This window comes from Acyrthosiphon pisum, chromosome A2, assembly GCF_005508785.2.
Source record: "Acyrthosiphon pisum isolate AL4f chromosome A2, pea_aphid_22Mar2018_4r6ur, whole genome shotgun sequence".
Taxonomy (NCBI): Eukaryota; Metazoa; Arthropoda; class Insecta; order Hemiptera; family Aphididae; genus Acyrthosiphon; species Acyrthosiphon pisum.
Window position 1 is genome coordinate 39,966,687 of NC_042495.1, and position 18,541 is coordinate 39,985,227.

Below are 18,541 nucleotides of genomic sequence, written 5' to 3' on the forward strand. Positions count from 1 at the left end.
CATTTATCTCAAAATCTAAAATAAAATTGATGGTTATAAATGTGGCCATGTGAGTTAAATATGGTACTGATTTAGCATCAAATATCAACAACAACAAAAGGTAGGTAAGTGGATGACTGTCTGCTGTACAGTAGGTTTCAAGTTGGTCACTATACCTATAATGGATGGTATTAAATTTGAATTCAATGATAATATAATATCATTGTATACGAAAAACGGTTCTGAGCGGTGACGGTTTGTTGGTGTGGATATTTTATATTATATTTATATTGTTCTTACTTATTATTAATACGGTAGCCGGTAAGTTGAATTAATAAATTAATGTTTTTCAAATTGCATTGTAAAAATATATTTAGAGACTTGTATTAAATTTTCAAGCTATTTTACCCAACAAATTTTATTGACACTCATAGAAAAAAAAAACTAAAAAAAATGGAAACTGAAAATGTCCGTAAAGAGCTCAAAATATTTGGAAAATTTTATGGTGTATAGAAATTGCTAATATAAACATTCAGTCAAAATGTCATGTACCTATGGTCATTTGTTTAAGAGTTGCACCAAAAACCAAAATAAATTTTCTCGAAAACAGATTTTGCGTAAAAATTCCCGTTTTCCCTTAATTTTTCTTTTGTTTTTCACGGCGCTTTTGAAAACTACTGGGAAATTTTTACTTTCGACCCCCCCCCCCCCCCCCCCCAAAGTACCAACTAGATTCACTTTCCTATCAGAAAAAATACTGTTGAAGAAAATCTATGCATTTTTACTGTCCTAAAAGGTGATGACAGACACAAAAATAAAAATAATAAAAAACAAAAAAAAAAACACACATTATTGTAAAATCAATACATTCATCGTTTCACTCAGAATCTGAAATTACTGCCAACCTAATTTCCAATTACCAATTTCAATCAAAAAATTATTATTCCTAATAATTAAAGCGTGTACCTATAGACAGACATTTATAAATTCGATAAACTTATATTCTGTGTATTAAAACTTCTATAAACTACGAGTACTCTATAGTACTATATAAATTACATTAACAACTAATACCAAAGCAATTACTTGTTTTTTTTTAAATTCCATTTGTGATCTGCAGCAGCAGCCCGTCATAGGTATTATTATAAATTATAATTTACATACGATAACATTTGTATATGATTTATACAGTCAAAATTCAAACATAATTTCAATTATATTTCCTACATGCATATAACAATAAAATTATAGCCGTTGAAAAGTCGTGGAATTAATAAAACTTTAAAGTTTGGTGATGTGAAGAAATGTCAACTCATAGCTTGCAGCTATTGAAAATTACTTTATCACACTTATTTAAAAGAAAATGTCTTTTTATTTTACGAAAAAAAAAGTTCACTTTCGGAGTGCTTTTCAATTACAGTACGTCGTTGATATAAAACCTTAAAAATGAAATAAAATAAAATAAAAAGAAGTAGGAAGAAAAAGAGTGAAAGACATTTGGGGCGTTGGGAATGAGCAGTCAGCCAATGCGCGGCTGTTTATCTAAATACGGTTCACTGTATATCTGGCAACACAACTTTTTTATCTGCTTTCCTTTAAACTTTTATTAGATATCCTCATTACTGGTATTTACTGATGAAATTTTGATGAATCTGAGATTTTCCGGTACCGTCGCCGCAGCCGAACTCGTGCATTATTTAGCGACCGACCGACCGACCGTCCGACCAAGAAACTTATTTTCCTTTTCACAGGAAGGTTTTTATTTTTATTTTTTTTTCCCGTGTCTCTCGTGAGACTTAATTTTTCGCCCCTATCCCAACCGGATGTATATTTGTTTTTGTTTTGGATCATTACATTTTCATATGATTTTTTTTAGATGTACATTATACACACCAAACAAAATTACACGGTAAAAAAAAAATTAATATTTTGTAGAAAGAAACTATACTTGTCTTCGCATTTGACATAATGTATATCACAAGACAATTCCTTATTTCACTAAAAACACTTGAATAAATTAAATATAACGTATATCACATCGATAAGGTTATATATTATTGTGATTAATAATAATAATAATATTATGTAATAACACTGAAACTTAAAAAAAGATAATATTTTTAAAATTTAAAATTGAATATATTTCTGAAATGTTTAAATACATGTTGATAAAATAAATAAATAAATATGTTTACTTTATTAGATTCAGATTTATTATATACTATTTAATGTATAAGTATTATTCTTAAAGATCCTAATTAAATCTTGTTGTATAATATTAATAATAATAATAACATATTTTAATACTCCGGACAACCGCCGTTGTATATATAAAATACAAACATAAATATATACCTCGAGTAAGTAATAGCAAATAAATTATGCTTATAATATAAATAGTGAAGACATATTATTGTACAATCAGTGTAACAATTAATTAATTAAAAAAAAATCTTCTCATTTGAAAACCCAATTGATCGATGCCGTTGTTTTCTTTGGATCGTGGACTATTATATAGGTATATATTATATACATTTATACATATAATTACATTATTACTTAAAAGTTAAATACATTAGACTATGTAGTTTGTATAGAAAATATAGAGTGGTACAGTCGTTTCCAGATAAATTGAGACGGCGGCGGCGGCGTGAGAACGTAAAACCAGTAGTTCTCCGTATTTCAATATTATTACCGAAAATACATCAATAAAACAACAATTGTTACAAAAATTATTTTACGACATTAATTTAAAATCAAATATTCTGATAATAATCTTTTATTTAAGAACAAAAAGCAGAAATTGTAAAATAATATAAATAATATAATAATAATAATAATAATAATAATAAATAATATTAATAATATGATTAAATAATAACAACATCTATATACATTATAATATTATAAATAACAATTTTAATATACATAACAAAAGTTTGTTATAGCTGTAGTGGTGCTACACCTAAATCATCGTCTTCATCTTCGGTACTTGTATCGCTGTCGTCAGTTGTATCTTCTCCGTACGTTACTATTAATTTATCCATTTCGATGTCCATATAACTTTCATTTTTCCACATTTCTGCTTTTAATTTTTTCACGTTTGCACAAACTGCTCCCCACTCAGAATCCCCCATAGATTCATTTTTTTGTTTACACAGTTCTGCAATTTTTTTGATGCTACCATTATGATTTTGTTTTGCAATGTACTGTTTTACTTGTGACCGAATCATTTCAATGGGATTTAAATCCGGATGATACGGTGGTAGTCTAATAATATCATGGCCTTCTTTACTTAATATACCATCCAAAGAATATTTAATAAACACTTGTTTGTGTTTACGTATTATATCGTAAAGTTGTGGTTTGAACATAGTTGAATTAAAACTTATATTATTTTCAGTAACCAATTTATCATGTCTTTTTTTAAGCTATTTGAGTTTGGAGCACGGTTAGATTGATGATAATGATAAGTCGCATTATCCTATACCACAACAGAATTTTCACTTAAATTTGGTAGTAATTTTTCTGTGACCCATTTATAATAATTATCTTTATTCATATTACCGTGGTAATCACCACTAGAGCTTTGAGCTTCCCATGTTAGTAAAGCATTAGGAACAAAACCTTCTTCTCCTCCAGCATGAACAATTATTAAACGCTTTCCTTTACTTAAACTTTGTTTCACTGTATTGTCATCATCGGAACTCTATGATTTATTAACAAAATGTGATGATAATACATAACTTTCATCAGTATACACTATTTTTCTACCTTGTCTCCGAAACTCAAGTATTTTTTTTAAGTACTCTATTCTTTTCAAACGTATATTATGTTTTTCTATCAACAATTTTCTATTAGTTTCAGTTTTACGAAATTTGAAGCCCATTTCCATTTGTAATAACGTAATTATATGTATATATGTAGTGATAGTTTCATATCTATAGTCCACGATCCAAAGAAAACAACGACATCGATTAAAATTGTGTTTTCAAATAAGAAGATTTTTCTGAAATGAATTAATTGTTTCACTGTTTTATGATTCAACGTTTTTGTTTCGACTAGTTGCTGGTAATAATTGTTGTACAGACCTAGCCGGACGTTTGTGAACAAATCATTGAAAACTTCAACGACCTCATAATTCAACATTTTCATATTTAACTTCAAGTTATTATGTATATAATAATAATGTGTGTTATGTTATTGGGGCCCCACACGAACATATTCAGTGGGGCCCATCATCTTCTTGAAGAATAAATAAAAAAAAATAAATAAATGAAATATGTGATGATAGTTCCATCGGCTTGGAAGGCCACGTAATAAGATGCTAAGTGTTATTAGTCATACCTAAAACAGATGTTACTTAGGTACTAATGTACTATAGTTAATAAGTTTAAAAATAAAATACAACTTCCAGACAAATGTTAGTGTCATATTGCGTTTTCTATTTCAGACTTATTATATCTTATAATATAAACATATACATAACATATTATATTAGGTACAAAGTTTATAAATAATATATAATATTTTAATATTATTGTTATGATTTATGAATGTATACATTTTTTTTTATAATTTAAAACGTATTGTACCAAATTTATTGGTCCAAACCGGTGTAAAATTATCCCCATATACCACACCGGTATAATGAACCATGACAATGATATGGTAGCAAACATACCGGTGAGCTTTATTTCACACCGGTTTGGACGAATAAATTTCTTATCACAGACCTAAGGCATTCATCCACAACCAAATGATGCAAGTGGTTAAATTAATAATTAACATTTATAAAGGCTGTATCAAAAAAAAATGTTGCCACAAAAACGTTGATGTCTAATCTTATATCTAATCTAATCTATGATATTATGTAGTTTATCAAATAAACTTGTATATTATATAATATACAAAATATTATAAAACAATATTTTTTTAAATCAGGCGTGACAAACACGCGGTCCTTTACCCTTTTTTTCTGCGGGCCGCTTGGTAAGACACGATTGAGCATAATATACCTTTTAGCGTTTTAGCAACACAATTCAAACCAAATTGTTTTAATTTATTATTTTCACTTATTATTACATCAATTTATTATTATGATACCAATAGCTACACGAACCATGAGCCGTGAGGCTTAAGCCGAGCTCAGCGTTGTCGACAATGTTAGAATGATCATAAAGTTATTAAGTTAGGTTACCTAATTAACTATTCCCAAATTAGTATTGTACCGGCCAACTGTTTCGTTGAAAGATTAAGAGCAAAAGAAAAAGGTTGAGACTAATTTATAGAGAGTCAGAGAGATAGGTACTTATAAATAAGTATGATGCTAGGTAGATAATAGTTATATATAATAGTATTATAATATAATTTAACTTACAATCGTACTCTACCATCGATTGAACTGTTATTTAATAAGTATTAGTATTAATTATAACGTAATTAGTGCAGTTTCGGCATATAGAAACTCATACATTTGCAAGTAAAATTATTTCTATGTTCGGTGATACCTACTGTGAACAACTATTTTCACTACCTAACAAATAACAATTAGTCTCCTGTTAGATCCATATCAACTGACATCCATCTAAAATCTACAACAAAAGTGAACTCACCGTATTGATTTCTCCAGACAAAGAAAAGTTACTGACAGAAAAAAACTTCAGATATCACAGATATCGAGAAGAATTAAATAAAATAATAATTTATATAATATTTTTACTATAGGTAGGTAATAATTTATTAAAAACTATCAATAAAACAATACTAAAAAAGATGGACAAGTGGGTACCGCTCTGCTGTACAGTAGTTGTCTAGCATATCGTTGTAATGGACGTGTTATATTGTAATTCAATGATAAATCATTGCATACGAAAAACTTTAAACTTTAAATGCATATAAAAAATAATCAACCCTATGTATCTTAAATATTTTCGGACTTATATTAATAAAACTTATAAGTAACCTAGCATTAAATTTTCAAGCTTTTTTAATAAGTAAAACAGTTTTAATCGAGAATATTTTAAAAATTTTTTACAAAATTTTAAATATTTCTCAAGTCTATAACTAGCTCAAAAAGAATCAAAATGTTTTGAAAATTTTACCCTATATGGAAAATGCTAATATAAATATTTCGTAAAAACATCAAGGGTTACGGTTATTAATTTTTGAGTAACACCAAAAAAATGTTATTTTTTGTTTTTCTTAATGTTTTCTAAAATTACATAGAATTTTCTATTTTGACCCCCCAAAAATACCAACTATATTCAATTTTCTATTAGAAAAGATGCTGATCTCGAAAATTAGATTATTTTTATTACACAAAATATTGCTGACAAGCAGAAAAAAACACATCATTGTAAATTTAATACATTCTTTCGCTCCGCTCGGAGTCTACAAAGAATTTGAAAAAATCTTATTTTTTTTGTTGACCTAAAAAAAAGTCATTAGGTTATTGTTTATTTTTACGGCCCACTTTGAATTTGACATACCTGTTGCAGATAATACTTAGATATAACAATTTATAAAAACAAAATTTTGGAAAATAGATTATTTTTTACTGACTACATGATTCCCAATTAATAAGCTAAACGACCACAATAAAAAACATGTATGGCGTAAGAACAAGTTGATACTATCTATGATTATAATATGTCTAATCAAACCAAATACAAAAATGCATTATTTTAAAGTTAAGGAGCATTTCATATTTTATCATAATCAGATTAACTTCGGGTACTAAATATTAATTTGAATATTCCAGAGTATAAAACCATTGAGACTTACATTTTTAATATAATTATTTGGTATACAATTAATTTTTTTAAATTTATATTTGTCGATTACAGGGTCATTTAAAATAGTAACATTTTTCAAATAGATATTTGAATTTATGATTGTTATAGCCATTTGTTCTATATTTTCTATTAAGTATCGTGTAAATAATATAATAATTTATACCTAATACAAGTTTACAGATATTTATTATACAGTGGCCATTAAGTATTGTTATTTTATAGACCATAGCATATAAAAATAGGTATGTAAATCGTAAAAAGATGAAACTGCAGTTCCTACAAAAATATTTTCAAAAAAATACTGAATTACATATAAAAATGTATATTTAAATGTATGATTTAATATTGTTCATAAGTTATAACAGAACTATTTAACAAATTGCCATTACAGACGTTGCTATATTTGTCAAATAGTCCGGTTACACTCTATATATATAATAAAATATTTTTAATATTATTATCTATTGTTCTATTCTCAGGTACTCTTGCACTGAACAACAAAATATAATCCCATAATGCTTTACGTCTGTACAGCAATATTCTAATCAAAACATTTCATGACTTTGTAGAAAACATACAAAAAATTCTGATCCAACTAAATTTTCTTTAAACAATTCAATCCAGTCTACTCTTCAAATTGTCTGCTTCTCGGTTCTCTTCCTCTTGTCTACCATAATAACCGCGAATATCATCCAGCATCACACAATATTGCAGTATACTGCAGATGGTATGGAGGCGGCGGTGGGACATATCAAATCAAAATTATATTCTTTCCGTCCCTCCAGATTATTTGTACATTAGGGACCCGAAATCGAAGGGTCTTGCCATATATAATATACAGTACGTACTAAATGGACTACAACAAACAGGTGTCCCGCTCGTTCCCCTCATTGCCGGCCACGGTCTATCCCCACGGGGGCCTTCCGCATCCCTTACACACTACACCACCCCTAACCATCCCTGTTCGCCGCCCGTGCTCTAATATTGTTAACGCCCGTAGTCGTTGTTGTTCATAACAATAAACAATATAGCGGCACTGTGTATAATGTAATATCCTCTTACAATATAGCGCCGCCGGAAAGGGATCGCGACATCATCAACGTCATATAGTAATCTGTTGATTTTTCGTTTTTATCGTTATGATTTTTCGAAACACATGTTACCCCTTTTTTTACATAGTACAGTAGCATTTTTAACGTCCCCTAATAGATACAGAGAGGGCTATATAATAATAATAATAATAATAATAATAATAATAATAATAACGTGTTACCCATAGCAAGAGAAGAAGACCGTCCATATCGTTATTACAAAAACAAGCAAATTAGATTTCGGTTAAAAACAACGATCAAAAGAAACTAATTTCAAAATAAAAATTAAAGGGGTTAGTGAAAATTTGTTTTGATATTTTTAAAGTGTCTGAAAAGCACCCATCGTGTCGTATTTGTTTATTTTGGTTACTATGTGCATATACAAAAATAATACGATATAATGACATTAGGTAGGTACCTGTATTATCTACTAAATCATTAATACAGTATACTGTACCACTATATAGTAATTATTCGTATTTTTTTAGGATTCACTAAAAAATATTTAAAAACCTTATAATTTTTTTGAAAATTGTATGTCTTAGCTATACTCTGCAGTTGATTAGTAATTGTATAAAAATATTGCCTTTTTATGGCATTTAATAAACTTAAAAATTAAAATACAATAAACTACATTATAACACCCAACACCATACTATAAATATAAATAATAATTATAATATAAAATTATAAATCAACAAACAACGAATATCGATTGTATTCAGAATACATTTTTAATACTCTGTGATTGGAAATTCATCATGAATTATATTGTTTCACAATAATTGTTAAATACAATGTTTTATTTGAATAGACATAATTAATCTCTCATACTACATAGATCAAATGATAAGTAGGCACAGTTTGTGTCTTATGAACTCGTATATAAGTCTAGAAGTATAGAAGTCTGTGATAAATATTATAATAATTCCATGTGACTTTTTTATCACCTTCTTATATCATCAATCTCAAAGTTCACTTAAACATGAACATATATTTAAAAAAAATTTAGTTTCTATAATTTCTACTTTTAAAGCATCATGATACATTTTTAAAACATTATAAAAATAAAATGTAATATTTAAAGTTAAACTTAAATATTAAAGTATTCTTATCAAAGTGATTTATAAAAAACATAATGTTTTCATAATGCATTTGAAAATAAAAATCAATTTTTATATGCCCTAGCTTAACCAGTACGGCAGTACATACTACTGTTGGTACACAAAGGCTACATGGCCGTACGCGGGTGTAGTGGTAGTACGGAATATTAATAAATTAATATTTTTACTAAATTTTTTTACGACTATTATTTAATGACTTGTGTAATATAAAATATGTACCTATTAAATATACTGTTAAATGTACGTCTGAATTATTACTTTAAAACATTATTATTGTGAAAAATGTATTGGAATTTTGAACAATTCTATTTTTAGTAATTATAGTGGCACATTGCTGATCCTTAATAGACATGCGAGGTAGCGAAAAAAAAAGTTTGAGAATATCTACACTAAACTGTTATTGTGTATAGGTATCCACCTCATACCTGTTTAGACTGTAGAGGTAGGTACAGTGGCGTTACCAGGTGGTGGGTCCCCTCACCCATGACTATGTACAATTATTTAATAAGTAATATATATATTACTTACTAACTATATTACTTACTATATTACTTACTTACTTATAATATTTATATTTAATCTAGATTAAATTGATAATTAATAACGGTATCTTGCAATAGTTTCGTACTGCGGTGTATAGTGCATTAATTAATAATAAATTATTATACACTTTTGTCCTTGTGTTATGGTTTGTGTACGTATCTTATTATGCCTATTGAAAATAACCGTTCGATTGCGTAGCTGTGCACAACGCAGTATCTATACCTGATATAATATGATAATATGGATGTACGAATAACTAAAATGGCAATGAAAACGACCGCGTGTATGTATCGTTCTACACCGCGAGATTCCTGCAAAATAAACGTGTTCTTAATAGTATCTCACGCGTGTATACTTTTATACATATATATATCTAAAAAGTACTTATATATATATAAATATATAGTTATAAGAAATGACGCGTTTTAGGTTCTCCGGCCTCAGTATACATAAACCCCCTTAAACTCGTTAAAAACCGTGTAAACAATATCCTCGAGGTGGGTTCGCCGTAATAAATATTAATCAGTGTTTTAACGAGTTCCGCGGGGCCACGTCGCCACCGTGCGCACACACACACACGCACACATACACACACACATGCACGAGCGCGCGCAAACTATACGGTTTTAATAGAATCCTAACCCAAATATTTAAACACAATAAAGTATCGTTATAATAACAATAAAATAGTGTGCGTGGGACGACGGGTGGATTGCGGCGCGGCGACGGGCGCTTCGAAGACGGGGTCGGGTACGATCGTGGAGAGGTGATGGTGGCGGGGGGAGAGAGTCGGCTGCAGTGCCCTCAGGAATAATGCGACGGGAACAATGGCAGCTGTTACCAATACACGTAGGTTGGGTGGGTGGTGGGTGTTCGGGGGTCGGGTACGATAGTCCCCCGAGGGTCAGCCACCAGAAATCGGCTGGCGGGGGAAAACGGAAAAAAAATTGACTGGTATAGTATACATACGTCACGGAGAGTTTATCGAGCATGAATTAAGAGGCTTTGCGCAAAAAGTCCTGTTAACTTGTGTGTGTGCGCGCCTACCTATATATATATGTGTGTGTGTGTGTGTGTGTGTGTGTGCGAATGTGTGTTCATGGTGGTACATGCTAAAAGCTTTACGGCTGTATAGAGAATGAACGAGGCCAAATCCGCTTTGGAAATATACAGAGCGCTCTAATGGGGTTTTGGGAAATAGAGTTGAAAAGTACATTGATGTTTTAACCGAGCTCAGCATGTTTTTACGATCAAAATGTACGTATATACATTTATAAATGTATCCGCTACATATATTATATTATATATTATTGGTTCAAATTCTGAAGCATATAGTAATTATAACACATGATGCCACGCCACCACGGGCCACGACGGCGATATAATAATATTTATTATACATTTAGATTAGCACAGAAGTTTGGTGCGATATTTATTTGTCTTCGTGTATAATACAAGTAGGTACCTACGTTATGGTCTATTTGTTACTAAAATTGGTAAGATCCAATATTTTACGTAATATATTATTAAGTGCACTTAATAATATATTACGTAAAATATTGGATATGTCTATATGAATAACAATCGGTGGATGTTAATATGGAAGGATGGGACATTTGAACGTTGATGCGTGTACCAATATAAAAATATTTACGTGTTTTATAATGCAACCAGTATCCACTAGTGCCGGATTACCCATTAGGCGATGTAGGCACCCACCTATAGGGGCCCCAACTCTTAAAGGAGCCTAGAACAAACGGAAAAACTTTTTTTTTTTTTTAATTATCCAGGGATTAACAGAAAAGCCAATATGAATATTATACTGTATATTGTATGCAGTAGAAAATATTTAAAATTCATGGATTTTGTCGAATTAAATAAATAAATACTTGATAGTATTTATTGTATATTATCAGGCGGCGACGAACATTACCATCGTGCGTTGGCGCGCTGCAAGCTTTCGCATCGACCACCGTAAATATTTAAAGTTCATATTTTTTAAAACAAGCATTACAATTTACTTTAAGTTAATTAGTTATTAAGAATCACTTTTTTAATAAGTGGAAAAAGTAAAAATATTAATTCATTTTTTCTGTAAATAAATAAGAATTGTAGTGAAATAAAGTAATGAAGTTTGTTTTGTTTATTACAATTTGTTAATTATTATTAAAACTGCTTATATTAATTATTGAATAGACAGTAAAGTTAAAAACGCAAGTAGATAATACATATCTATAGTGGTCCCACAATGTGAACTGCCTAGCGGCTAGCGGGCAGCGGCCTACTAATGTTTAATCCGGCACTTGTAGCGGCACGGATAATACAGCAACGATGTCGGCAAGGTAGGTAAATTATCAGAATAAGATCAGATACTAAGCACGTGTTACGTGCATATGCCGAATACACTTATACAGTTATCAGTTATACTAAATATATCTATAGGTACTTATGGTAGATGCGACTAATTGATTATCATTAAACATATTATTGACACGCACTCACGATTCAGAATCCGCAAATGTAAAATCACATTTTAAGCACATTTTAAACATTTTATTGAAACTTTGATTTGAAATTTTACGATTGAAAAAACGGCCCTTAGAGTAATAATAACATAGAAAGGATTCCGATTCCTCAATTTGGCACTATGCCATGGCACACTATATAATATTATATATTATATATAGGTAGGCAGTAGCGCAAATAGGGAGGAGGCTTTGCCCCCTCAAAATATAATAGTATACCATTCTTAAAAGTATGTACCTATAAATTATAATTTTAAAAAAAATGTGTTGGGACTTGAGCCCCCTAAACATTTTTCCTATTTGCGCCACTGTAGGTATAGGTAAGTAGGTTCACCTATAATGGCCTTCCAAGTATTCCGTTCAAAATCTTTGATATTGCTTTTGAAAAATATTTTCTGGTTTATATAAGACGCATGGGGAATACAATTCACTTGGTAAATACATGATTAACTATAAATAATTAATCAATAATCATGATTAAATAAATGTAATATAGAATCATTAAAATTTTCCTAAAAGTTCAGCCAATAAGTCACCATTTTAGAAGTTTGGGCTTGGGTTCTAACTGTATAGTACCACGGTACTTAAATAAACGTGTAACGTATGGGTCGTCGAAATAAATTTATTGTGATTTGTGAAAGCCCCTTAAGAGCTGCAGGCTTGATGAGATAATACCCGTTAGTAAAATTCCCAAACGTATTGTGATCTTTCGACTATCGCGCTATCCTATGTATAGCTTACACTTGAAACACGCGTTCTTAATTACACTCTATACTTTCTGCAACTTTTCTGACACGTCATCAATTTCAACGCTAGAAAAAGAAACCAGCCGAACTACGACTCTCAAACTTATTCGCCTTAACTTTAACGGAACCTGATAACATTATTTTTTATTTAATCAAGAAATTTCAAATTAAAATATGTAGGTAAGTAGGAAAGCATTAACACGAAATAATTCACTCTTAACATGAACAAATAATTCCAAAAGAAAACATCAATGACATTCCATTAAACATTAAACGCTATTACCTAAATATTATTCCTAGAATTTTGGGGATAATTTCATTACACGTTGAATTGAGTGGTTGACACCTGAACTTTCAAATCCATTACAGTATTAGGTACTAGTATTAGGGGTCAATAGTATATTCAAGTGATTTTTCTCGCGATTCTTGGAATACATTTTTTTATGAAGTGTACCTATCTTGAAATGGTTTTTGAGACAAGTTTGTCTAATAAAGATATCAAAACTATATTAATATAGGTAAATAGTGTTGAAATATGGTATGTGGACGTTATTTCATTAATATGAATTAGCGAACATAAATTAAAATATTAAACTATAAAAAATTCGGTTTATGACTATAGATATATGAAATTAAAGTGAAAAAAAATATAAAATTACAATTAATCTTTGATTAGCATTATGTCGTAGATTTAATGATAACTAACAAGGAAGATGTCTGCCCATATTGTATAGTAAACCGCGACAAAAAGTGTATAGTCTAAAATTGAAAGTGTGCACTACGGATTTGAGGTGTGTATAGGTACTTATAAATAAGACTAGTGACTATATAGATTAAAATGTATAGGTAGTATAATGTAGCCCCTATACATATAGTATGCTCAGGTCCGGATTGGTATGTATCAGCCAATCGAGATTTTCACTTCTATAAGCGGCCCATTTACATATTCAGTGACCCAAAATTACGTCTATAATTATTACGGATCACAGAGCTCGGGTCCTTGTGGACAGTTCTGAAACCAATTTCTTAAAATAATTGTAAATTTGTACGTATGTTTAAATTCATGCGTGTTAAACCAAGTCATAATCAAATATAAAAATAATGTGCAATGAACGATGTTCGCAGTCACAAAGTTACGTCTATATGTAAGTACCTACTGAATAGTCATTACCAGCTTACCGCATCACAGCGGTCCGTGATTAAAGGTACCGAAATATTACCTATACTTATTAGTTATTACTGCTTATTGCATTGTCGAATGTCGAGTCAAATATTATCGAACACGAATATTTTCATATCGGTAGGTAGGTATACATATATACAGGTGTACCTATCTTATGTCATTGTACGCGGGGTTTTATGGATCGATGACATAGAATTTCGTTAAAACGAAAAAATACGTGTTTCTTTATTTTTAACAGGCAATTTTTTCATAATAATCTCAACGTTTTTAAACACGCAGGTTTATCAATTTTGGTTCGCTAGTTTATTAACTATGGTCCTCTAAAGTTTAGTAAAATATGCATTAATAGGTACTTTTTATTCAAATTATTGATATATAGGATTAATTTACAAGAGCTAAATAATTTTTTCTTGTAACTAACTTTTATAACTTGAAATTTGAATCATAAGTTCTCAGAGTTCTCTATATTGGTAGGTATCGCATACAAAGTATGCATTTAGCAGTTGAAATTCTTTAATAATTATCTAATAATCGAGAATTAAAACAAACTATTTACAAGATATTTAATCAATCTCAATATACGTTTATGCATAACTTAGGCATACTTTTAGTCTGAGTTAATTACAGATTTCCAATATTATTATAACAAGAATCAAATACTATTAGGTATTACCTTAATCCTTAGCCACCTAATAAAGAATCCAAATTAATGATATAAAAAAGTATGATAGGAATTTATGATAGGAAAAGTACGAAATAAAATGTAAATTTCCAAAACTAAAAAATAAGAAGGGTTATGAATTTCAACTCCAAAATTCATACTTTGCATGCGATATCTACCAATATAGAGAACCTGTATGGTTCAAATTACAAGTTTATCCCAGTACGAGAAGTGCAATGTTTTGTGCACAAAACATTGCACTTTTTTCTTTACACAATTTTTTTACCCCCCATACATACCTAAGACATTAATGTCAACAATCGAATACCATTTACCAATTTCCCACAATTACACAATTAACCACCTAATACAGAATATACATTTATGATATTGTAAGAAAAGTAACTGTGAAGTATAATTAATTACGATTACCTATAATAACAAATTAAAATAATATTGCTGATTTTGATGATTGTATGTTAAAATAAAAATAATGAAGTATGATTGCCAATTGAATTTGTTTAGGTTTTTTTTTTGAGAGAGTGTCATTAGATTACCGATTAAACGATATAAGTGTTGTATGTTTTTGTGAATTAACTATTAAGCCTATACATATCATTTCAATTAAAAGTATTAATGCATATTTTACTAAACTTTATAAAGGACCATAGTTAATAAACTAGTGAATTAAAATTGATGATTTGACTATCAAAATAATCAGAAAGAAAAGCTTTACCACAGAATCTGTTAAAAAATATAGTAGTTGCCATTTGAAAAAATAAATTTTATTTTGCTATTGGCACACCTGCTTGTTTAAAAATTTTGAAATTGTTATAAAAAAATTGCCTATTAAAAATAAATAAACGTCTTTTTTGTTTTAACAAAACTTTATGTCATCGATCCATAATCCAAAAACCCCGCGTACATTTACATAAGATACACCCTGTATATATATATATATATATTATGTATATCGGCTACCATCAGTGTACCTAACTCAGAATATCATGTTTTAAAAACTTAATAATATGTACCTACCTATTGACTCGTTTTTGGTTGTGTTATTACTTATTCCACATTGTTAGATGCAGTATATTGTTTTTTTTACAAAGATAAAAGAAGTATTTACATAGTGTACAGGACACGTAGGGACTAGAAGCATTTATCAGAAAGAATAGTAATAAACTATATTTCCTTAATACTTTTTATATTTATTAATTATCTGTTAATTATTTCCATACATGATTTCATAGCTTCCAAACCAAATTTTCGTGATTTTTACGCCATTTGTCGAAAATCGAACTTTAAATGCTTATAAAAAATAATTGTGACTCTGTATTTTTAATATTTTTCAACTGTCATTGTAACAATATTTTAGGAGCCTTGTATAAAATATTCAAGCTTTTTGACCAAATGAATATATTTTTATTGATATTTATAGAAAAAAAAATTTAAAAAAATGGAAACTGAATATGTCCGTAAACAGCTCTAAACAAGTCAAAATAGTTTAAAAATTTTATCGTGTATAGAAAATCGAGATACAAACATTCAGTGAAAATTTTATGTATCTACAATAATTTGTTTTAGAGTTACACTAAAAACCAAAATCGATTTTATCAATCCTTTTGTGTGAAAATTATCGTTTTTCTTTGATTGTTATTTTGTTTCTCCCAGCGCATTTGAAAACTATTGGTAATTTTAAATTTTGACATCCCGAATGCACCAACTAGATTCACTTTCCCATCGAACAAGATACTGTTGAAGAAAATCGAAGCAGTTTTAGGTGCTACCCCAAACGGTGATGAGTGATTGATGACAGACACAAAAATTAAAATTAAAAAAAACACATATCAATATAGTCAATACATTCACCACTCCGTTCAGAATCTAAAATGTCTGAAAAATCTCCTAATTTTTTTAAGTTTTAAAACAAAATTATTCATATCGTCCTCCTTTTTTCTTTTTCCTGCTCCTCGACTGAGGTAGGTATACTGTTTTGTATCAAACATTATTACATCGATATAATTATATAAAAGTATTATTTATGAATATACCTAGGTACTCAAATAATCGTATATGTAATAAGTCTAGGTACGCATATTTAATAGACATAGTCACAAGTTTACGTATAGTAATACGCATTTATGTGCTGGTTTAATTAATTTTGTCAAAATGGCAAAAATTGTATAAAATATTTGATACAATAATAATTATTATTGTTGTTATCAACATCCAGGAAGAAAATAGTACAAAATATAAATGTACAGACAATAATAATATTATGCATAGGCGCAAATAGGGGGGGGGGGGCTTAGGGTGTATTAGCACCCCCAATTTTAAAATTAGCCCCCTCTAATAATTTATGTTTATATGTGTCAAAATTTCTCCTTACAACAAAAAAAACCAAAAACAGTTTATCATCAGACATGAGGGTATCAGAGTATAATGAATGAAACAATGAACTCGACAATTGTCATTTTTTCGAATTCAAATCTATTTAGAACATTAGTCATTATTTTCCAATGTCTCTACTAAACCCGGTCGTTGTGGTCGGTTATATATTATTATCAGTTGTCAAGTTCAGCAGAGACTCAACGCTATAACAATAGTATCACGAGTATTTACTAATATAAACATTCCTGTGCCCATATGGCCATATTCGGACAAAAACCTAATTTATTACGATATACGAATCACTTGTCTGTTGGTGTTCACTTATGAGTTCCAAGTTTTCGACAGTCTGTGTAATTTATTGTGTATGCCGTATGGTATTATAAAGTATAATATACTATATAGGGTGTAATAAATAGAACTGACTTTTGAAATAACTTTATCTAATCAATATTTAAATTGTTTTTTTATATAAAATTTATAGTCACTTATTTATAGTTTCAAATATATTATGCAAAAAATTATTTTTATATTTTAATTAGGTACTTATTTTATAACATTGAAAATAAAAAATTTAACATTTGATTTAATTTTTTTTAGATATATTCAAAATAGCCAATTTGTGAATTTTATTATAAAAACAATAATTTTGATAGTAAAAACATATATCTAAGTCAAGTAGTTTATTTTTAGAATTTTTGATATATCAATATTTTTTGGATTAAATGAATTTGGAACGTATACATAAGTTATTATTGAACTTCTTTCAAAATATTTTTTTTTGGAAATTTGCTGACATGAGTATATTAATTCTTAAATTATTTACTAATCATATAATTTTAACAATTTTTGTCATACGTTTAAGTAGCGTCATTTTTTTTCGTCAAGTCTTTCTGTTTTTCTGTTACACCTTGTATACTAATATTTATTTGTCATATTTTTTGAATAAAATATAAAAAATTTGTTTTAAATTTTTGATAAATTAAAATTGACTATTGTATTAATTTTTATAAAATTTACCTAATACACTATAAGTCTTTAATTTTAAATTATCATAAAACATTTTTGCTCAAAAAAGTCATAAATGCCTCAGTTATAATTGAATTTAAATGACAAGAAAATGCAGAGCTTAAGCACCCTCAGTTTTTTTTATTGAAATTGCGCCTATGATATTATGAACCTAGTCAAAAATATGGTCAGTTGGTTAAGTGACGACACATTTGAATATTAGATGGTACTGACATAATAATATGGTACCTATGTCCTATCTAACTATTATATTCTCACGAATATAAATATATTTGTATATAATAAGGTGGTACATAGTAAATAATAAATATTATAACTTTATATTTGTCTTAAGTTTGTATTAAAATGTAAGTAAGTATAAAAGTACCTAATCTTTTCATACCATAAAAAGTACAAATTAGTAGGTAATGACCACTTGAATACTTGATATAATTTTAATACGACCATGATTGTAGAGAAGATTTCTTCATAT

The 18,541-nt window shown here is 28.9% G+C and overlaps 1 protein-coding gene across 1 annotated transcript; it reads right to left on the minus strand.

Annotated features, from left to right (window-relative positions):
- Window positions 1-2,921: 2,921 nt before the first annotated feature.
- LOC103309670 lies at window positions 2,922-3,353 on the minus strand. The gene has a single exon (XM_008185723.1). It carries the CDS (start codon window positions 3,351-3,353, stop codon window positions 2,922-2,924), a length of 432 nt encoding a protein of 143 aa, XP_008183945.1.
- Between the last annotated feature and the right edge of the window lie 15,188 nt (window positions 3,354-18,541).